At 41.4% G+C, this 24,591-nt stretch overlaps 1 protein-coding gene across 1 annotated transcript in view; it reads right to left on the bottom strand.

Moving 5' to 3' along the window:
- The window catches only part of LOC132402267 (cytochrome P450 2C23-like), a 69,541-nt gene extending 58,615 nt beyond the window's left edge, over positions 1 to 10,926 (bottom strand). The window contains exon 1 of the mRNA XM_059985084.1: positions 10,577 to 10,926. Coding sequence (XP_059841067.1) covers positions 10,577 to 10,759 — 183 coding nt within the window. The 5' untranslated portion in view covers positions 10,760 to 10,926. The remainder of the gene's footprint in view (positions 1 to 10,576) is intronic.
- Between the last annotated feature and the right edge of the window lie 13,665 nt (positions 10,927 to 24,591).

Here is a 24,591-nt window from a genome sequence, read left to right as displayed (position 1 = left end):
TCAGGCTGAACCTGACCTTTCCTAATCAGCCCAGAACTCAGACTGATCCAATCTCACTCTAGGTTTCAGTGGATGGGCTCCGAAACTCCACCACTCTGACTTTTCTCTCTGCTCTGCTTGTTCCAACTCAGTCTCCTACTCCGTCTCAAATGGGCCTCAACCTTGCTCTGACCACTTCTCCTCGAACATCCCTCAACCTCATTCACACCCGCACGCCTCAACCCTCTAGAGAGAAGAACAAACCAGTGTATGGACGATTTAAGCTTCCAAATGGATTGAGAGGCAGGGTGTTGAGACCAGAGATGTGGGTCGAGCCGAAACTTCAAACTGCTCCGTTACGTTTACTTGGCTCTGCGCAGAGCTGAGGCTGAGGCTGAGGCCTGCTCCGGGCTTTATGTCTGCGGACTCTCTTTCCTTCTGAATGCTATTTGCTTACTTTTATTCTTTGCATGATTTGTGTTTTTTTTCCTTTCTGCATATTGGGTGTTGGACCATCTTTTTTAATACGTTCTTTCGGGGTTTCTTTGTTTTGTGACTGTCTGTTAACAGATGAATCTCAAGGTCGTATAATATATACATACCTAGATAATAAATATACTTATTATTTATAATAACAATACTAATAAATGGGGAGATTTATTATTTTGGGGGGATAGTTTTCTTTTGGACAGCACGCTATTTGGTGTAACGCTATTACAGCATCAAAAGCCCAAGTCCCATTCCCGTGCTGTCTGGTACATCAAACCTACCTTTACTCAGATCATTTCACCAAGTGATCCAGACCTCTGACCATTGCTTATAATAAAAAAGTGATTTTACTCTCTTCAGCACGAGTTATACGGTAACAGCACATTGAAATGTTAACCAACGTTAACCAAGATGCCCTTTTTTTTGTAATTTATTTTTTATTGAAGTTCATCATCAAACATTTGCATAAGATGTATTTCAGACATTGTACATATATATCATATAGTCATATATGCCACAAATTTCCACATAATATTTATGAGGTATAAACTTACAGAAAAGAGAGGAAAGAAAGAACAAGCAAAAGGAGAAAACTATGTATAAGTAGGGAATGATCTTTTTTTTACAACATATTCATTGATTTGTGAGAATAAAAGCAGGTCTATGAGGTGTTATGTAATTAAACCATTTTTCCCAGTATGAATCGAATTGTTCCAACTTATGATTAACAGATGCTGTTATCTTCTCCAATTTGAAAATGTCCAAAGTAATTTCCATCCATCCGTTTAAGGTTAGGCTCTCCTGTGATAAGCAATTCCTGGTCTTTTTACCAGTCACCAGTAGTATATTAATTAAATATTTATCTCTTTTCAACCATTCTTGAGGTATACCCAAAATATATGGTCTTACTTTCTAAGAGTAGCTCACATTTAAAAATGTCTTATAGGATATTGTGTATCCCACTCCAATAGTCCTTGATAATGGGACAATCCCAGAAAATATGGTAATGGTTTGCATTTTGATTTCCACAATTTCTCCAGCAAACAGGGAGGTTACTATCATAATGGGATTTCTGAGAGGATGTAATAAGATATCTTATCAAGTTTTTCCATCCAAACTCCCTCCATTTCTGTGGACTGGTACACTTCCATTGATAGCTCCATATTATTGTCCATTCTTCCTCAGATATAATTATCCCTCCTTCCTTCTCGCATTTTGTTTTAATATATGAAGTCGAATGTGTTTTAAGATTTGACAAACTCTTATACACGCTTGAAATGATTCTACTACCATTATCTGAATTATATGCTTTTCTAAATAGCTCTATCAGACACGTACTTGCCTTGGTTACATTTTAACCCTCCTATTAACATACTGTCTGCAAATGCCGATAAAAGTCTTGTTTTTCTAATAAGTGTTTCTCTTTAAGCATTTCAAAATTGTTCCTTCTTTCATTATATTGCAAAGAACTGTTATTCCATTAATTGTCCAGTCCTTAAATCTAGCATCTGGTTTATTCGGCATAAAATCCGAGTCATATACACACCATTTAAGAATTGCAATATCTCCCTCTAGCTTATATTCTTTTATAATAGTTTTCCATATTTTAAGAGTCCATTTCACCTAAGGGTTATCAATAATACTTATATAACTTTGTAGGTTGTTATCAGCCAAAATTACCTGTATAGGGATGGAAAGTATCCTCTCCTCAATGTTTTTCCATCGAGCATCATATGATAGGTTGCACCAGCATATCACAGCTCTCAACTGTGCTGCAAAATAATAATCTCTAAGAGAAAGTAGGCCCCATCCCCTCTTTTCCTTGGCTAATTGCAAAGTTTCAAGACGAACTCTAGGCCTTTTACCTTGCCATATATATCTTGATAACATCTTGTTGCATTCATTGAATTGATTTTGGTTAATCTCTATTGGTAGGGTCTGAAAGAGATGTAATAGTCTGGGCAGTATATTCATTTTAATAGACTCAATCCTTGAACTGACTAAAAAAAGGAATTAGGTTCTATAAAAACACAAAATGCTGGCAGAACTCAGCAGACCAGACAGCATCTATGGGAGGAGGTAGTGACGATATTTCGGGCCGAAACCCTTCATCAGGAGTGAAGTAACATGGGACGGTCGAGGGGGAATAAGAAGTGGGGGGAGGGATAAAGTAGAGAGCTGGGAAGTGATAGGTTGAAGGGAAATGGGCTAGGGGGAAGGTGGAGAATTATGGGAAATAAAAGAGAAAGAAAGGAAGGGCTGGGGTGAGATTATAGTGAGGGGGGAGAAAAGAGAGAGAAAGAGAACCAGACTAAAATAATAGATAGGGATGGGGGTAAGGGGGGGGGGGTCAGGGGTATCAACGGAAGTCTGTGAGTTGGATGTTCATGCCGGCAGGTAGGAGGCTACCTAGGCAGGAGATAAGATATTGCCCCATCAACCTGTGTGTGGCCTCATCTTGACGGTAGAGGAGGCCATGGACAGACATGTCGGAGTGGGAGCGGTCTGTGGAACTGAAGTGTGTGGCTACAGGGAGATCCCGCCACTGCTGGAGGACCGAGCACTGGTGTTTGGCAGAATGGTCTCCCAGTCTGCGGCGGGTCTCCCCAATGTATAAATGGCCACATCAGGAGCACCGGATACGGTATATCACCCCAATTAGGTTCTATCTTGTAATATCTTCCTTAATTTTTTATATATAGGTGGATAATTACATTCTGATAATTTTGCCAAATCTTTTGGCATAATGATGCCCAAATATTTGAAAGGCTCTGTTTAACATGCCCAGGGATATCTACTTTCAATTTCTCTTGGTGGGCTATAGTTATATGAAAGTAATTGGGTTTTATCCATGTTGACCCTGTATCCTGATAATTGACCATATTGTTCAAAGGGTTGCATCAATTTAGGTAAAGAGTATGTTGGTTGCCCTGAATAGATCAAAATGTCATTCACGGAACAAGCCAATTTATGCTCTGTCCCTTTAATAATAATTCCCCTGATATCTTCATTTTGTCTAATGTATTGAGCTAATGGTTCCACATATAACACGTAGTGGTGACCATGCACAACCCTGTCTCGTGCCCCTTTCTAGGGTAAAGCTATTTGATAAATATCCATTGATTTTAATCCTAACAGTGGGATTGTAATATAGTGCCTGAATAGTTTTAATAATTTTGTCATGGAAACCAAATCTATGTAAAACTCTGTAAAGAAAATTCCATTTAACTGAATCAAATGCCTTTTCAATGTCCACACTTATCACTATTGCTTCAATTTTATCTTTTTTGTATATGATCCATAATGTGGTGTCCTTCGTATATTGTCTTGTGTCTGGCACTGTTGTATATAACCTGTCTGATCGTTACGTATCAGTATGGGTAGAAACTCCTCTAATCGTTTGGCCATGATGGAGGTAAATAACTATAATATACATTAAGAACAGATATTGGTCTAAATTAGTGGTCGCCAACCCATCGATCGCCATTGACTGGTCGATCTTTGAGACTTTCCCAGTAGATCCTGAAAAAAAATGAAAAATAAATATACAAATACTGTTGAGAGCTTGTTTCTGGGTTGTGGGGTTTTAGTTCCGTTCTTTCTGCCCAGTGTGCATGCGTGTAGCTCCCCCGCCACGCACTACACAGTGTACTTCAGTGGTCCCCAACCACCGGGCCACGAGGAAACGCTAGGAGTCAGCTGCACCTTTCTTCATGCCCGGTCACGCCCACTGTTGAACTTGAATACATGCAAGGTCATCAGTCGCCTAAACACAGTGAAACCCTCGTGCGGCCGGCAGGAAGTGCCGATGCTACAGGCCTGGAGGGTGGACAGATCGGCGGCACTTCTAAACCTGTTTAGCACACCAAATGTTCGTGGGGAACCCGGTGCTAAAATATTCTCAGACGACCTAATTCAGGCTCAGGGATTTGTAAGTATCAGAGCACCTACCACGCTACGATCTACTGAAACAAACTTCTGTCGGCCGATAGATCCTACAAGGGGGGTCGGGCGGGCCATGTCGCTCTCTTCGCTCGGTCTCTCTGGACTGCGACCACTGCAGCCCCGGCAAGGGGACCTCCAGCCCTGACCTTGTCCTCTCACCCAACCCATGACTAGCTGCACCTGGCCAAGGCGGCGGGTGGCGGGAGGCTGGAGTTCAGGCCCGGAGGCTGTCTAATGAGGCAATGAAGCCCTCAAAACTGCACCGGTACCCTGAGTCCAAGCACCCTGCGCTTAAAGACAAACCTGTTGAGATTTTTCGGCGGAAAATAACCTGAGCAAGCAGGACTTTCACTAAGGCCGAGGTAGGGGATCTTGGGCTTAAAAAAGTTGGCGACCACTAGTCTAAATGACCCACATTCCATTTTATCCTTGCCTTCTTTCGGTATAGCTGAGATTATCACCTCCTTCCAGCTGGGTGGCATTTGCGCCTTTTTTAGAGCCCAGTTCAGTGTGGGGAGTAAAACGGAATTAACTCATTTTTAAATTCTTTGTACCACTCTGCTGTATAACCATTTGATCCTGGTGACTTGCTTAATTTAAGCCTACTAATTGCAGTTTTTTATTCAACCTGTTATGTCAGCAGTCATCATTCTATTTTGTTCTTTGCTTAAAGTGGGTAACTCTAGAGAATTCAGGAAGGTGTCAGTTTGGGTTATGCTTCCCCCGGAACTTTGGAATATAGAGTTTTGCAAAACAATTCAAACGCTTCTTGAATTTCACTTGGTGTTTTTTTTTTTAAATCGCTTTTGTTCTTGGATCCCTAATTCTATGAATTGTATTTTCTGGTATCCTTTTTTTTCAGTTTCCATGTCAGTATTTTCATAGATTTAGATCCACTTTCATAGTGTCTCTGTTTCAGAAACATTAGATTTTTCCTGATTTCTTGTGTAGCCAAATTATTAATTTCATTCCTAATTTTTAAAATTTCCTCTAATGTGTCTTGTGCCAAACCCAATTTGTGTTTTTTCTAGTTCCTTCAACTTATTTTGTAATTCCTGTAATGTTTTATTCTTATTCCTTTTTTTCTTAGATGAAGATATCACTATCATTTTCCCTCTTAAGACAGCCTTCAGAGTATCCCATAGAATGGGAGGTGAATCCTGTCCATTATCATTGAGTTCTAAGTAAAGACCAATTTCATTTATAATTTGTTCCTTAAAATAGGGATCATTGAGTAGACTTGAATTTAATTTCCAAATAGTATTCTTTGGTTTTAGGTCAAAATCAACAGATAAATATATAGGTCACTTACATCTATTGGCCCAATTCCACAGGTGTTTATTTTGACTTTATCTTTACCAAATGTTATGCAATAGTCTATTCTTGTATATACAGAATGGGGGGGGGGCAGAATAATGAGTATAATCCCTTCTGTTAGGGAAAAGGCCCCTGCATATATCAATTAAACCAACATCCTCAAAAAGCGTATTAACTTTCTTATGTAAGGATTTTGTTTCATAGGTCTTTCCCTTGGAAGAGTCTAACTTTGGTTGTAATTGTACATTTAAGTCTCCCCCACATATCAAGAGACCTTTTGTTTCAGTTACCATAATATTAGTAATTTTCTGGAAGAAACTAATACCACTTCCTAGGGGTGCATATATATTCAATAGAGTAACTGAATTTCCATCTATATTCCCCCCTTACTAGGATATCTGCCCTCCTTATCTCCCATTTTGAATACTTTTTCAAAATTTAGCTTGTTTGAAATTGAGAATAGCAACTCCTCTCCAATGTCCTGATTTATATGAGGAGAAAATCAAATTAGTGAAGCCCATTCTCTTTAGTTTTCATGCTCATTAAGTGAGTTTCCTGTAAATATGCTACATGTGCTTGTTCTTTCTTCATTTTTGATAGAATTTTACTGTTTGATTGGATTTAAGAGCCCAGTGACATTAAAAGAAATGAATTTTATTTTGTCCTTAGCCATGTGTATTTATCTGTCAGTATATCATTAAAATTAGCAAAACAGAACTTAATTGATCTACTCCCCGAACAAACCGAAGGTGTGATTCCAAGGCTGAGGTCTCTAGTAGAGAGATGAGGAAATGCCTATCTGTGAGGGATAGCCTCTCCTACCTGTGAGTTGAGGGCCCCCATTGCAGTACCCATAAAAGTAAGTGAAAAAATCTATGTCCTTTACACAGAAAAGACTTCCCTGTGTATTCCTCCCATGTATATATTCTCATTTAGGTGAGGGGAAAAAGGAGTGAATGAATGAATAAAAAATAAAATAATTGAGTAATATAAAATCTGCATTATAATATATACTTCTTGAGCTAAGTATAGCATCATCTATCTTTGCTTTGTTTAGCTTATCAAACTTTTGAGATTAGTCAGACCTTATGGCTCTTCTGGAGGGGGTGAGAGCTGTCTTCTGAAAACTCACAGTCTCTTCCTGATATTCTTCTCTCGCCCTCCTCCAGACCCCTGCTTTCTCAATTCTCTCACTATTTCCCAAGCAGAACGGGATAATTGCTCAGCCAGGCTTTCCCTCGGTTTGAACACACTGATGGGCAACCCTCTGGCCTACATGTCTGTAGTCGCCTCTTCCACTGTCTGATACAGTGGGATTCCATCTTCATAAAACACTCGCAGCTTAGCAGGGTACGGAGTCTGGAAGCTAATCTTTCTTTGCTTTAATACTTGCTTCACTTCAGAATATTCCTTACATTTCTGCAGGACTGCTGGAGGATCATCTTGATCAAAATATATTAATTTCCCATTTAAAAATACTTTCTTCTTTCCCCAGGCCTTGCGCAGAATCTCTGCTTTGGTTTTGTACAAAGGAACCTGATTACTATTGACCGTGGCTTATTTTTTCCCTGTTTCCCGAAGGCCTCGGGACGAGCACTCGGTGGGCTCTCTCAATGTGAAGTGCCATGGTCAGAGGAAGCTCCAGTGTGTCCCGTAGCAAGTTTTCTACAAACTCCGCCATAGACAACCCCTCTGCTCCTTCGGGAATATTATATATCCTGATATTCTTTCATTGTGACCTTCCTTCTTGGTCAAGTAATTTACTTTCTTGTTGATTTAACACTTCTATCATCCTACTTAGCGTCCGTTCGACATTTTGAATGCGATCTTCCACCTTTTCAATTCGTGTCTCTGCCACCAGTATTTTCTGATTAACATTGCTAAGCTCTGACTTGATATCATTTAGTTGCTGTTTTATGTCATTTTGGAATTCCCGTATCTCTTCCAGAATTTTTACTAAATTTGCCCCTTCACCTGAACGAGGCCCAGCGTCAGCCTTGCTCCCAAGTGCTTGAGTAGGACAGCCACTCGCTTCACCCCCCCTCGTCCACAGGCTCCACAGCGTAATCTCCATTCCTTTTCCCCAATCTTGCCACTCTTACCAGTTCAGATATTTTCAAGAGATCTAGTATTTGGCAGATTAACAGGGAGAAATAAGCGTTTTTCCAGAGGAGCTATTATTTTAGGCTGCTATTCTGACCGATGATGTCCACAAGATGCCCTTCTAAGCTATAAACATAAGAAAGTCTGCAAATGTTGGAAATCCAGAGCAACACACACAAAATGATGGAGGAACTCAACACGTCAGGCAATATTTATGTCCTGGCCCAAAACATCGACTCTTTATTTCTTTCCACAGATGCTGCCTGACCTGCTGAGTTCCATAGGACATGGAACAATACAGCACAGTACTGGCCCTTCAGCCCACAATGTGGTGCCGACTCTTAAACCCTGCCTCCCGTATAACCCTCCACCTTAAATTCCTCCATATACCTGTCTGGTAGTTTCTTAAATTCCACTAGTGTATCTGCCTCCACCACTGACTCAGTCAGTGCATTCCACGCACCAACCACTCTCTGAGTGAAAAACCTTCCTCTAATATTCCCCTTGAACTTCCCTCCCCTTACCTTAAAGCCATGTCCTCTTGTATTGAGCAGTGGTGCCCTGGGGAAGAAGTGCTGGCTGTCCACTCTATCTATTCCTCTTAATATCTCATATACCTCTATCATGTCTCCTCTCATCCTCCTTCTCTCCAGAGAGAAAAGTCGTAGCTCCCTTAATCTCTGATCATAATGCATACTCTCTGAACCAGGCAGCATCCTGGTAAATCTCCTCTGTACCCTTTCCAATGCTTCCACATCCTTCCTATAGTGAGGCAACCAGGACTGGACACAGTACTCCAAGTGTGGCCTAACTAGAGTTTTATAGAGCTGCATCATTACCCCACACTTTAAACTCTATCCCTCGACTTATGAAAGCTAACACCCCACAAGCTTTCTTAAATACCCTATCTACCCGTGTGGCAACTTTCAGGGATCTCTGGACATGTACCCCCAGATCCCTCTGCTCCTCCACACTACCAAGTATCCTGCCATTTACTTTGTACTCTGCCTTGGAGTTTGTCCTTCCAAAGTGTACCACCTCACACTTCTCCAGGTTGAACTCCATCAGCCACTTCTCAGCCCACTTCTGCATCCTATCAATATCTCTCTGCAATCTTCAACAATCCTCTACACTATCTACAACACCACCAACCATTGTGTTGTCTGCAAACTTGCCAACCCACACTTCTACCCCCACATCCAGGTTGTTAATAAAAAATCACAAAAAGTAGAGGTCCCAGAATCGATCCTTGTGGGACACCACTAGTCACAACCCTCCAATCTGAATGTACTCCCTCCACCACAACCCTCTGCCTTCTGCAGGCAAGCCAATTCTTAATCAACCTGTCCACACTTCCCTGGATCCCATGCCTTCTGACTTTCTGAATAAGCCTACCGTGTGGAACCTTGTCAAATGCCTTACTAAAATCCATGTAGATCACATCCACTGCACTACCCTCATCTATATGCCTGGTCACCTCCTCAAAGAACTCTATCAGGCTTGTTAGACATGATCTGCCCTTCACAAAGCCATGCTTTCACAAAGTCCGTGATCAGACCACGATTCTCTAAATGCCCATAGATCCTATCTCTAAGAATCTTTTCCAACAGCTTTCCCACCACAGACGTAAGGCTCACTGGTCTATAATTTCCTGGACTATCCCTACTACCTTTTTTGAACAAGGGGACAACATTTGCCTCCCTCCATTCCTCCGGTACCATTCCCGTGGACAACAAGGACATAAAGGTCCTAGCCAGAGGGTCAGCAATCTCGTCCCTCTCCTTGTGGAGCAGCCTGGGGAATATTCCATCAGGCCCCGGGGACTTATCCAACCTAACCTACTTTAACAACTCCAACACCTCCTCTCCCTTAATATCAACATGCTCCAGAACATCAACCTCACTCATATTGTCCTCAAGTTCCCTCTCATTGGTGTAACAGGTTCAGGATCAGTAAATAACACATTTACTGTAGCGTGGGGTGGCCAGCACTATTTATTGTTCTTGTTTCCAAATGCTTTCATGGCATTACGGTAGGGGGGTCACACTGACTGTAACCGGGGTGTGTAATAATTACCTCCCCCGTTTGTATATGACTGAGGAGGATTTCTGCCCGGGTCATAGCGCCCACTCGGTGTTTTTTTCTCTGCTTGTCGCAATAGAAACGACTGTTGGGTTAAAGGAGCTTTTCTCGCCTGTCATCATGGAACGAATGCTCGCCACAATATTACACTAAAATATCTAAATAAATAAATCAATAGTGCAGAAAGACAGCTGATAGTGAGGAACCGTTCGGAAATCTGATGGCGGAGGGGGAAGAAACTTCCTAATACATTCCGGCTGCCACGAAATTTGTTGGTTTGCGGAAGCAGTGCAGTGGAAAATTACTGTTACAAAATATTAATAAATGGTTGCAAAAGAGGGATGATAGCGAGGTCACAAACAAGGGAGAATCTGCAGATGCTGGAAATCCGAGCAAAACACACAAAACACTGGAGTACAGTCGACTATACATACTCTTTTTCACGGACGCTGCCTGGCCTGCTGAGTTCCTCCAGCATTTTGTGCGTGTTGTTAATAGCGAGGTTTTGGTCATTCGACACCGTGATTTACGTTTTAAAAAAATCAGCCCTCAAGCAACTGTTTCGGCGATCTTCTCACAGAAAGCTGCCTCGAATGGAGGAAGATTTAAAAAAAACAGATTCTTTCTGTGTGTAATTTAAACATTCAGACGTTGTCCCTACCTTGATGAGGGATTTGTGGGGTGCTTTGAAATCCAGTTGGAACAGGTTGCCGACGATCGGGAGGGCAGGAGGACCCGGGGGAAGCCTGCCTTTCTGCCGCTGGTTGTTCCGAAAGTATCTCACCAGAAGCAGGACGCTCAATAAAACAACCAACAAAGTTGTCAGCGGTTCCCCAAAACTCATGGTGACAGAGTACGCAGATTCTGGAAAAGAAGCAAGTGAGGCTGTATCTCAAAATTCACAGTTGTACCACTTCCACCAGATTCAAACAGTAAACTACCCTTAAATTAAGGGCAATTGAAGTCCCGATTGAAGTTCACACTCGCTGACGACTTTTATACATTTGGGTCAGTCTCATTACGGACCGCCCTTTGGAGTTCTTACCAATGCTTTATGTCAGTGGGCGTGAGTTATGTTCTCAACAAATAAAACTATCGAGAATTGTAATGACCTTCAAAGGCTGACAGTTCCGAATCACCTTCATTGTAAAGTAGAAGCTCGGTAAACCAGACCCAAGCTGCTGAGAATTCCTCCGGCCATCGCAGAATATATTGATTCTGTGCAATTCGTATGATTTCAACTCCATTGTAAAGTTGAAAGTTCAAAGTAATTGTATTATCAAAGCTCATATATGTCACCATATACAACCTGAGACTCGTTTTCCTGTGGGGATAGTCAGCAAATCTACAGGATAGTAACTATAACGGGATCAATGAAAGATCAACCAGAGTGCAGAAGACAACAAACTGAGCAGATGCAAATAAATAGCAATAAGTAATGAAGAACATGAGATAATGAATACAGAGTCCTTAAAGTCAGATCATTGGTTGCGGGAACATCCCGATGATGGGGCAAGTGAGTGTAGTTAACCCCTTTTATTCAAGAACCTGATGATTGAGGGATAGTAACTGTTTTTGAACCTGGTGGTGCAAATCCTGAGTCTCTTGTACCTTCTACCTGATGGCAGCAGTGAGAAGAGATCGTGTCCTGGGTGGTGGGGATCTCTGATGATGGATGCTGATTTCCTACAACAGCATTTCATGTTCTGTTCCAGCTGCTACCATCTGGTCATTGTAAATTGTCCCATGATTTAGCTAGGATAAAATCTGCAGCATGGTTCGAAGGGTCATAAGGGTGTATTCCACACTTTATCTCAATAAATATGTTTTTAAAACATGAACACCCGGATGAAAACAACACATTCCATAGGGAGGATGTACAAACTCCTTACAGAGGATTTACCTCTGAGCACCATCATCTCGAGCTGTAACAGCATCGCTGTAACTGCTTCACTATTGTGACACCCTGGTATGGGAGCAAAGAGTGGAAAAAAACAGAAAACTGATGGAGAATCTGATGAAATAACAACCCAGTCCTGCAGAGTGAAATTGTGACTTATTTATTAATAGGCCACTTATAAGCGATATTCTCAGATTCTGTGTTTTCTTCTTAGATAGAGTCATAGAAAAGTACAGCATAAAAACAGGCCCTTTGGCCCATCTAGTACATGCTGAACCATTTAAACTGCCTACTCCCATTGACCAGCACCGGGACCACAGCCGTCCGTACCCCTGCCATCCACGTACCTATCCAAACTTCTCTTAAACGTTGAAATCGAGATCGCATGCACCACTTGTACCGGTGGCTCATTCCACACTCTCACCACCCTCTCAGTGAATAAGGTTCTCCTCATGTTCCTTTTAAACTTTTCAGCTTTCGCCCTTAACCCATGATTTCTGGTTGTAGTCCCACCCAACCACAGTGGAAAAAGCCTCTATACCCTTCATAATTTCGTATACCTCCATCAAATATTTTCCTAATCTTCTGCATTCCAAGGAATAAAGTCCTAAACTATTTAATCTTTCCTTCTAACTCAGGTGCCCCCAGTCCCGCAACATCCTTGTAATGAATTTCGTGAAGATAATGAAGTTCAGTTTGTACACAAAGTGAATAAATCTGGAACAGGTAGATTCTGTGATTTTAATGATGGGCTTAAACATCACAGACAAGTAGTCAAATCACATCTACATTCCACTATTTCTACTGTTCAAAGGTAAATTTAACATCAGAGAATGAATACAGCACACAGAGTGAAATTCGTACTCCTCACAGACATCCACAAAACAGGGAAACCCCATAAAATAATAGAAACATCCAAGCCCCAGAGACCCTCCCAACTCCTTTCACACAAGCAGCAGCTAAAGCATCAACTCTCCCCCTCCCCAAAATTTGCAGTAGCATCAACCCCCCCCCACCCAAATCGGTGCCAGCAGAAGCACCCACTCTCCCTCCCCACCACGCGAGGAGCAGCAGAAGCACCAAGGAGTCTGTTAATGAGGAGTCCATCAGAATGCAATCTGCTCTGCCATTCCATCGTAGCTGATTTATTTTCTCCTCTCAACCCCATCCTCCTGCCTTCTCCCTGTAACCTTTGACACCACTATAGATATAACCAAACATTTCACCTTCACAGCTGCCTATGGCAATGAATTCCACAGATCATCACCCTCTGACTAAAGATATTCCTTCTCATCTCAGTTCTAAATGGACGTCCCTCAATTCGGAGGCTGTGTCCTCTGATCTGTGGAATGTTGAAAGGAGTCAACAGAGTGGATGTGGAGAAGATGTTTCCTATGGTAGAGGGGTCTAAGTCCAGTAGTCCCAAAAGAGAGCAAAAAATAAGAAAAAAGCGGTGAAGTAGTGTTCATGGGTTCATTGTCTGGTCCAAGATCTGATGGCAGAGGGAAGAAACTGTTCCTAGAGCAGTCAGTGAGTGTCTTCAGGGTCCTGAACTTCCTCGCTGATGGCAGCAATGAGAAGAAAGCAAATCTTGGATGGTGAGGTTAACTATTGAATGATGCCACCTTCTTGAGGCATCACCTATTTAAGATGTCCTCAAAGTTGGGGAGGTTTCAATGAGATTCCAGCCCCTCCTCCTGTTCTTATAGGTTACAGTAAGCTCAGACCCACAGCCATCAAACACTCCTCACACACTAACCCTTTCATTTCCAGTTCCTTGGGTAGGCAGAATGCTGAGTCAGAATGGATAAGTTGGGTTTCCAAGCTGTATGATTCCTGGTTGCTATGGATAATACAATCACCCCAGTATCTAGGATGAGGAAATCAGCTCCAATTCAGTCAGTGGGGTTGGATCACTTTACAAAACAAAACTGTCACTTTGATACAATCTCGATTCCCATTAACAATTGTTAGAGGATTAGAATCGGGTTTAATGTCACAGACAAATGTTGTGAAATTTATTTGTTTCGAGACAGCAATCAAATGCAGGCAATTATTAAACTGACCTTAAACTTGCTCATGACATTTCCTCCAGTTACCCAGAACACAGATTAAACATTCTATCAAACTGGCATCTACTCGATAAGGCAACATTATCAAATCAGAAACTCTCCCACTATAGGTAATATCCATGTCCACTCTATCCAGGCCTTTCAATACACGGTAGATCTCAATGAGTTCCTAAGAAATAGAAACACCAGTGATGATCTGGTGTGTCATCTTAAATGGGTTGAATTCTTTTCTAATCAATTATTTTGTGTTTTATATTTGTAATTAATTTAGATCACTTTGTAGTGATTTGTTTTCGCTTTGACATGAAAGAGTAATTTTCTGTTGATCAGTGTCAGAAAAGCCAAATTAAATTCACTGTGATGCTGTAAAACAATAAAACATGAAAACTTTGAGGGTGGGGTGGAAAATACTTTTTAAGGGAACTGTAGATAACATTCAAGTCTACTCTACCCAAGCCTTTCAATATTCGATAGGTTTCAATTAGATGCTCCCTCATTCTTCTAAACTCCAGTGAGTGCAGGTCCAGAGTCATCAAACACCCCTCACACATTAACCCTTTCATTCCCAGTTCCTTGAAGGCAACTTCATGAGTCAGTGCAGACAGTTTGAGCTTCCATTCTATATAACTCTCAGATGCAATGGATAATCAAATAATCCCAGGATCTAGGATGAGGAAATCAGCTCTAATCCATTCAGTGGAGTTGGATCACTTTACAAACAAAACTGTCACCACAGTGAACCCTTGATACAATCTCCATTCCCACCACTCACCAGCTGAACTTCTGTACATTTCCTCTCACCATCTGAAATTCTGCCGACAATTGTTCTGATGTCCGCAAATTTATAGATGGACCTGTTCAGAGTGGAGCAGTCGGCCAAGCACACATCCTTGAAGGCTCCCAGTGTTGATGTTATTTCCAATCTGCTGATGAAGTTCAGGATCCAGTGGCAGAGGGAGTTACAGAGAACCAGGGTTTGGAGCTTTCTGATCAGATCTGTAGGAATGATTGTGTTAAATGCTGGGTTGTATAGCTTGACATAAGTATTGGTATTGACCTGGAGATCCAAAACCCACTAAAGATGTCTTGGACAGAGTCCTGCTGTTGTGCAATTAAAAACCTGTTAACATGGACCCATAATCCAAATCAGAATCAGTCTATTATCTCAGATATATGTCATGAAATTTGTTGTCTTGTGGCTGCAGTCTAGAGCAATACATAAAATTTACTTTGCTACAATTAAAAATTAAATAAGAATTTTAAAAATAATGCAAAAAAATGGTGCTACCAAAGATGTGTGACAGCTTACTGGTAAATCATAAGGCAAAAGTTTTAACTAAAAACATCACTTATAATAACTTTTCTGAAGCAAGTTACGATGAACTATCACCACAGACTGTGAGGAGGCAGAAGGAGGCGAGGATGGTTCAGGGGTTGAGCCGTGCTGGGGCACCGTGAGGCACAACGTGTTTGAGCCAGAGACGGAGACAGTGTTTGTATCACTGCCAGAGATGGAGTGAGCGATTTCGGAAGCAGTTGATGTGCAAGCGTTTTGATGCCTGTTCACCTGACCCGGTGCAAGGTTGGATTGCACCAACAGCAGAGCTGATTTGGTGAGATCGAGAACGTCTTCAGGCTGAGTGGCCCCGGCGTGTTAGTGTGCCTGAATTCCGGACCTGGAACGTGGTGCTTGGACAATTTACACGTCTGCCCAGATAGACTGGAAGCCGGAGGGTCGGGTTGATTTCTCTCTCTCTGCGGCACCGAGGCTGTTGCGATGAACTGGGGATCAAGGCTTGGCTTTGGGCCCACTCCAGCCGCTCTGCGAGTGGATCTGGGACTCAGTCTGGTTCGGGATGCTGTTGACTTGCTTCTATTGCACGATGTGTGTGTTTTTTTTCTCAATTTCTCCGCGTGTTGGTTTTTGGTCTTTTTTTATTGGGTTCTTTCGGTTTCTTGCCTTGTGGCTGCCTGTAAACAGGCTAATTTCAATTTGTATAACTTATACATTCTTTCATAATAAATGTGCTTTGAATATTTGAAAAAGAGTGTAAAATAATGAGGTAAAGTTCATAGATTCATGGATCCTACAGAAATCTGATGGCAGGGGGAAGAAGACGTTCGTAAAATGGTGAATGTGTGTCTTCAGGCTCCTGTACCTCTCCCCTGATGAAAACATTGAGAGAGAGAGCATGTCTGGGATGGTTAGGGTACTTATTAAAGGATGTGCCTTTTTGTGGCATCACCTATTTAAGATGTCCTCAGTGGTGGGGAGGTTCCAATGAGCTCTCCCTTCATTCTGATAAATTCCAGTGTTCAGACCCAGAGCCATCAAACACCACTCATACATTAACCTTTTCATTTCTGGTTCCTCAGGTAGGCAACATGCTGAGTCAGAATGGACAATTGGGCTTCTAATCTGTATAACTCTAGGATGCTATGGACAATTGAATAATCCCAGTATCTGTGTTGAGGAACTCGGCTCCAATCCATTCAGTGGAGTTGGATCACTTTGCAAAACAAAACTGTCACTGCACTAAACCCCTGATACAATCTCATTCCCATTAACGACTCTAACAGGATCAGAATTGGGTTTAATGTCACAGACGTACGTTGTGAAATTTGTTGTTTTGAGACACCAGTATAGAGCAGGAGTTACAATGTGGACAATTATCAAACTGGCCTTAAATATGTTGATGACATTTCCTCCAGTTACCCAGAAGACAGATTAAACATCGTATCAAACTGGCATCTACTCGATAAGGCAACATTATCAAATCAGAAACTCTCCCACTATAGGTAATATCTTCTCCATGTCCACTCTATCTAGGCCTTTCATTACATGGTAGATTTCAATTAGATCATAACATATAGGAATGAATCAGGCCATTCAGCCCATCGAGTCTACTCTACCACTCCATCATGGCTGATTTATCGTACTTCCCAACTCCATTCTCTTGCTGTCTCACCATAACTTTTGACATCCTTACTAATCAAGAACATATCACCCTCTGCTTTAAATATTCCCATGACTTGCCCTTCTCAGGTGTCTGCGGCGATGAATTCCACAGATCCACCACACTCCGTCTGAAGAAAAATGCCTCCTCATGTCTGTTCTAAAGGGACATCCTTGTGTTCACAGTCAACCCTGTGCTATCTTGTCTCTTCCAACCCCACATCCTGGAGCTCCCAATTGGTTTGGGCTGAGATAACCTCCAGTTGTCTCTCTTTGAATGCCAGAAGGGATTCCAGCCCCGGCTTTCCCTGATCGGGAGATCGATGTAGGAGTTCCTGCTGCTGAACAGCTGGTCTGGCGCTACAAGCGCACCTGGTGACGAGCCAGGGCTTCTCTGCTGCGCGCCCGGAAACAGCTCCAAGCCGGCTGATTGGCTCTGTCGACAGGTCAGGCCATTCAAGTCAGGAGAGGGGGTTTGGTAGGCATTGTGGTGAACTACATATACCTGGCTGGACATGCCCCCCAACTGACTCCTCCTGTGGCTCCTCCCACTGACCCCGGTATAAAGGCGATTGGAGGCACTGCTCCTCCCTCAGTCTCCAGGATGTTGTGTGATGGTCTCTTGCTGCTGATAGTGCTCTCTTCCAGCTAATAAAAGCCTATCTCTTGCCTCACGGCTCCAAGAGTTATTGATGGTGCATCAGGCATCAAGGGATCTCCCCCTGGAAGTCAAGAGCCGCACATTGGCACAGTGCTATGTGGGACTGTTTGTAGTGGAAAAGGCTGTCAGCAAGGTGTTATATAGATTATGTCTACCAGTATCACTGAAGATCCTCCCAGTCTTCCCTGTTTCCCAGTTCAAGCCAGTTACTACCGCTCTCCCAGCTGCAGTCACCCCACCTCCCCCTCCTCCCTGCTTGGTAGATAGTGCGGCACCTCTTGGCATCTCGCTGTGCATGGATTGTCCAGGAGAACATACTTGGATCCCGGTGAAGGACATTTTGGACAAGTCACTCATCCGGGACGTCCAGCAGACAGAGGTCTGTGGCACCTCAGCGGCTGTGTCGAGAGAGGAGGGCCCTGTCACAACCATGGACTCAGGAGCGCAGCAGATACAGCAATTGCATCCGTGAATATGCATATATCAGCAAATTATTATTTAATTGTGATGGCATTTAACTCCATTCTTTTCATTGTAGTGCTTGTCAAGATTTGAGCAAGGAACAGCAACATTTCGCTGCCTGTTGCATTCGGCCTTGCCTGAGAAATTGGACTGTCGAGTCTGAAGACTGGCAGTATTTGTTTATATTTAGTGATTCCTTTCAGCCACAGTGTATGCTTTGAGAGTTTTAGTTAACGGTCCTGTTTGGCCTAGCGTTTACTGTTTCTTTTTCTCTCTAACTCTGTTCACATTAAAGTCTGTGAACTATCAACCCGCTTCAGAGTGTCTCGCCCTGCACTTGGGCCATATCTGTACGTAGTGACAGGTTTCAGTTAGATGCTCCCACATTCTTCTATACACCAATGTGCACAGGCCAGAGCCATCAAACAGGCCGCATACATCATTTCGTTTTCTCTTTCTTAGGTAGGCAACTTGCGGAATCATCGCTGACATTTTGGGCTTCCAATCTACGTAACTCTAGGATATTCTGGATAATCCAACAATCCCAGGATCTAGAATAAGGAAGTCAGCTAAAATTCATTCAGTGGAGTTGGATCACTGTACAAAACAAAACTGTCGCCACACTAAGCCCTTGATACAATCTCCATTCCCGTTAACGATTCTAACAGGATTAAAATTGGGTTTAATGTCACAGACGTACGTTGTGAAATTTATTATAATTGTGGCACCAGTACAGAGCAGGAGTCACAGTGTGGGCAATTATTAAACTGGCCTTAAACTTGCTCATGGCATTTTCTCCAGTTACCCAGAACACAGATTAAACGTCCTATCAATCTGGCATCTGTTTGATAAAGCAAACAGAATAAGAATCAGGTTTAATATCATGAAATTTGTTGTATGCGGCAGCCGTACATTTCAATACATAATGAAAACTGTAAATTACAGTAAAAAGTCTATACATATATGCTAAAAACATTAAATAAGTAGCACAAAAATAGAAATGTAATGTAGTGAGGTAGTGTTCATGGGTTCAATGTCCATTCAGAAATCAGAAATTCAGGAATTCAGATGGCAGAGGGAAGAAGCTGTTTCTGAATCATTGAGTGTGTGCCTTCAGGCTTCTGTACCTCCTTCCTGACAATGAGAAGAGGGCCAGTCCTGGGAGACAATGGTTCTTGATGATGGATGCTGCCTTTTTGAGGCATCGCTCCTTGAAGATGTCCTGGATGTCATGGAGACTGGTACCTGTGATGGATTGACTGAGTTTACAACTCTGTAGTTGATCCTGTGCAGTGCCCCCCCCCCATACCAGATGGTGATGTAGCCAGTTAGATGGCTGTCCATGGTATATCTGTTGAAATTTGTGTGTATCTTTGGTGAGATGCCAAATCTCCTTGCACTCTTAATGAAATATAGATACAGTCATGCCTACTTTGTAACTGTATCGATATGTTGGAGCCTGGATAGATCCTCAGAGATACTGACACCCAGGAGGTTGAAATTGCTCCCTCTTTCCACGTTGAGCCCTCTATGAGGACTGGTGTGTGTTATCTTATCTTACCCCTTCTGAAGTCCAAAATCAAGTCTTTGTTCTTGTTGACGTTGAGGGCAAAGTTGTTGCTGCATCACCACTCAACGAGCTGATCTGTCTCACTCCCGTACGCCTCCTCATCACCATCTGAAATTCCTCCAACGATAGTTGTGTTGTCAGCAAGCTTTTAGATGGTCTGGACAGAGTGGAGCAGTTGGCCAATCACACACCCCTGAAGGGCGTCAGTGAGGTGGGGATATTATTTCCAATCTGCTCATGTAGTTGACAATCCAGTTGCAGAGGCGGGTACAGAGCACCAGGGTTTGGAGCTTTTTGATCAGAACTGTAGGAATGATTGTGCTAACTGCAAAGCTGGAGTCAATAGCCTGAGATAAATATTGTTATTGTCCTGGTGATCCAAGACCCCCTTAAGACGACTTGGACAAAGTCCTGCTGTTGTGCTCTCAGAAAACTGCCAACATGAATCCATAATCTGAATCAGAGTCAGAATCACTGACATATGTCCTGAAATTTGTTGTTTTGTGGCCGCAGTATAGAGCAATACATTAAAAATTACTTTATTACAATAAGAATTATATAAGAATTTTAAAAATAATGCAAAATGCTGGCGTTACCGAAGATGTACGACAGATGACTGGTAAATCACAAGCCGAGAGATCGGATTAAAAACATTACTTTTATTACTTTCCTGATGCAAATTGTGATGAACTATCACCACAGACAGGGAGGAGGCAGAAGGAGGCGAGGCTGGTTCAGGGGATGAGCCGTGCTGGGAACTGTGAGGCACAATGTGTTTGAGCCACAGATGGAGACGGAGTTTGTACTACTGATGGAGATGGAGTGAGTGATTTGGAGAGGAGTCGATGCGGAAGAGCTTTGATGCCTGTCCATTTCACCTGGTGCAAGGTTGGTGAGATCGAGAATGTCTTCAGGCTGGGTGGCCCAAGCATATTGGAGCATCGGAATTCAGGTCCTAGAACGTGGATTCAGTGCTTGGACAATTTAAACATTGGCCCAGATAGACTGGAAGCTGAGGGTCGGATTGATTTCACTCACTCTTCCACAAATGTTTATGCCTTTCTCCACGGCACCGAGGCTGTGAACTGATCCAGCGGCAATGCATTTCTGCCCTGCTGGTGTGATGAACTGGGGATCAAGGCTTGGCTTTGGGCCCACTCCAGCCGCTCTGCGAGTGGATCTGGGACTCAGTCTGATTCAGGATGCTGTTGGCTTGCTTCTATTGTTTGCACAATGTGTGTTTTTTAATAACTCTTTCTTATTCTGAACAGTGATTTATTGGTCCTTTTTTTGGGGTTATTCAGGTTTCTTGGTTTCAGGCTGACTAATTTCAAGTTGTATAACTTCTACGTTCTTTGATACTAAAAGTGCTGTGAATATTTGATAAGGAGTGTAAAGTAGTGTGGTAATGTTCATAGATTCATGGGCCGTACAGAAATCTGATGGTGGAGGGAAAGAAGATGTTCATAAAATGCTGAATATGAGAGAGAGAGAGAGAGAGAGAGAGAGAGTGTGTGTGTGTGTGTGTGTGTGTCCTGGATGGTTAGGGTACTTATTAAAGGATGTGCCTTTTTGTGGCATCACCTATTTAAGATGTCCTCAGTGGTGGGGAGGTTCCAATGAGCTCTCCCTTCATTCTGATAAATTCCAGTGTGTTCAGACCCAGAGCCATCAAACACCACTCATACATTAACCTTTTCATTTCTGGTTCCTCGGGTAGGCAACATGCTGAGTCAGAATGGACAAGTTGGGCAATCATTAAACTGACCTTAAACTTGCTCATGGCATTTCCTCCAGTTACCCAGAACACAGATTAAACATCCTATTAAACATCCTAGCATCTGTTCGATGAGGCAGTGTTATCAAATGTGGGCTGGCTCTGCCAGAGTCCTGGTCTTGTGCAATTGGGAACAGTTAATCGTGGGTCCAGAATCTGAATCATAATTAGGTATATTATCACCGACATACAGGATATCGTGAGATCTTATTTTGCGAATACAGTACAGAGCAGTAATAATAACTTTATTACAATAAAAAATATATATATTAAAATAGTGCAAAAGAGAGATAACATTCAGAGGTAGTATTTATAAGTTGGGGACAGAGAAGAGGAGTTGGGTTTGTGGGACAGAGGAGTGGTTGGGTTCAGGGAACAGATAGGTGTTTGGGGTTGATTGGAGAGAGAGGAGGGATTGAAGGGAGAGAGAAGAGTGGTTAGGGTTGTTGGACAGAGGGGAGTGATTGAGGATGAAGGACAAAGAGAAGTGTTTGGGATTGTGGGAAAGAGAAAAGGGGTTGGGGTAAGGAGGCAGAGAGAAGGGGTTTGGGTTCAGAAAGGGTTAGGAAACAGAGGAATGGTTGGAGTTGGGGTGAGTGAGATGTGGCTGGGGTTGGAGGAACAGAGAGGAGCAGTTAGGATTGAGGAAAGAGAGGAAGGGCTGGCATTGAGAGATATAAGGAAGTCGTTGGGGTTGAGGGATGGAGAGGAGGGGTGGGAGGGGAAGAGAAGAGCAGTTGGGGTCGAGGGACAGAGGGAAGTTGTTGGGATTAGTGGGAGAGAGAGGAGTGGTTGGGGTTGGTGGACAGAACGGAGTGATAGGGGTTGGGGGACAGAGATGAGGGGTTGGGTTAGAGGACAAAGGGGAGTTGTTAGGGTTGGGGACAGAGAGGGGTGGTTGGGGTTGAGTGACATAGAAGAGTAATGGAAAAGCAGATTCAGTTCTTTTTAGATACAAATTCACATTCAGTTGATGATAAATTCATATTGTGGGAAGCAATGAAGGCATACTTGAGAGGTCAGATAATAAGTTATACTTCTAAAATTAAGAAGGAATATATGATAGAAATAGATCAATTGGAAAAAGAGATTACAAAATTAGAAAAAGAACCTCAAAGAAATATGACAGAAGTAAAATGAAGACAACTTATTAATAAGAAGTTACAATATAATACACTCCAGACATATCGAACAGAAAAAGCAATTATGAGAATTAAACAGAGATATTATGAACTAGGTGAAAGATCACATAAGGTCCTTGCATGGCAGTTAAAAACAGACCAGACTTCTAAAACAATAAATGCAATTCGAACAAGAGTAAATAAAATTACTTATAAACCTTTAGAAATTAATGAAACTTTTAAGAGTTTTTATTCTGAGTTGTGTAAATCAGAATCACAAAATGATAATGTCAAGATAGAAAGGTTTTTATCACAAATAACTCTTCCAAAATTAAATACGGAAGAACAGAAGGGATTAGATATGCCTTTTACATTGAAAGAGGTCGAAGAAGCCCTAGGATCACTTCAAAGTAATAAATCTCCAGGAGAAGATGGTTTTCCACCTGAATTTTATAAAAAGTTTAAAGATTTATTAATTCCTCCTTTTATGGAGTTAATACATCAAGCGGAAAGAACGCATAAACTTCCAGAATCTTTTTCAACAGCTAATTTAATAGTATTGCCAAAAAAAGATAGAGATCTTTTAAAGCCAGCATCATATAGACCTATTTCTTTATTAAACACCGATTATAAAATAATAGCAAAAATCTTATCTAACAGATTATCTAAATACTTACCAAAATTAGTACATATGGATCAAACAGGATTTATTAAAAATAGACAATCGGCAGATAATGTAACTCTGTTATTTAGTATAATTCATTTGGCGCAAAAGAGGGAGGAAATGAGTGTGGCAGTTGCTTTAGATGCAGAAAAAGCATTTGATAGATTGGAATGGGATTTTTTATCTAAAGTATTGGAAAAATATGGTTTAGGAGTATCTTTTATGAAATGGATTAAAACCTTAAATACTAATCCCAAAGCTAAAGTAGTGACAAATGGTCAAATTTCAACACCATTTCAGTTAACAAGGTCAACTAGACAAGGTTGTCCATTATCACCTGCTTTATTCGTGTTGGTGATAGAACCATTAGCTGAATTAATTAGAATGGACCCAGATATTAAGGGTTTTAGAGTTAATCAGGAAGAATACAAGATTAACTTATTTGCTGATGACGTTCTGCTTTATTTAACAAACCCATTGCACTCGTTGCGTAAATTATCCTATAGATTAGAAGAATATGGGAAAATATCAGGTTATAAAATAAATTGGGATAAAAGTGAAATTTTACCTCTTACTAAAGGAGATTATAGTCAATGTTGATTAATAACTCAATTTAGATGGCCGGCAAATGGTATAAAATATTTAGGTATAAGAGTCAATAATGATATAAAGAACTTATATAAATTAAATTACTTACCATTACTGAAAAAATTTCAAGAAGACCTTGATAAATGGATGGTATTACCAATAACATTAGTAGGTAGAGTAAATACCATAAAAATGAATATATTCCCTAGACTACAACACTTATTTCAATCACTACGAATACAACTATCCCAGAAGTTTTTTCAAGAGTTAAACAAATATGTGAGGAAGTTTCTTTGGAAAGGTAGGATGACAAGAATATCGTTGGAAAAATTGACGTGGAAATTTGATCTAGGAGGGTTACAACTTCCAAATTTTAAGAATTATTATAAAGCAAATCAACTTAGATTTATTGCATCTTCTTTTGAGAAAGATAGACCGGCATGGGTTAGAATAGAACTAGATAAAATAGGAGAAAATACACCAGAAGATTTTATATATAAATGGGAATCTAAATGGATACGGGAAAAGAAAGAATCTCCTATAGTAAAACATTTGATTGACTTATGGAATAAAATAAATGTTGATGATGAGACAAAGAAATCTTTATTAGCAAAGAGATCTTTAATTCAAAATAGACATTCCTTTTACAATGGATAATCAACTTTTATATAATTGGTTTCAAAAAGGGATTAGATATATAGGAGATTGTTTTGAAGGAGGTATATTAATGTCATTTGATCAATTAAAGAATAAATATAAAGTATCAAACAATACTCTTTTTTGTTACTTCCAACTAAGGGCTTACTTAAGAGAAAAATTAGGTCAAACAATGTTATTGCCGAAATCTAATGAAATAGAAACTTTAATTCAAAAAGGAAAGATTAAAAAATTTATCTCTTGTATGT

This window comes from Hypanus sabinus, chromosome 11 (genome assembly GCF_030144855.1).
Source record: "Hypanus sabinus isolate sHypSab1 chromosome 11, sHypSab1.hap1, whole genome shotgun sequence".
Classification (NCBI taxonomy): Eukaryota; Metazoa; Chordata; class Chondrichthyes; order Myliobatiformes; family Dasyatidae; genus Hypanus; species Hypanus sabinus.
Note: the sequence above shows the minus strand (reverse complement) of the source record. Positions and strands in the feature narration are given on the sequence as shown.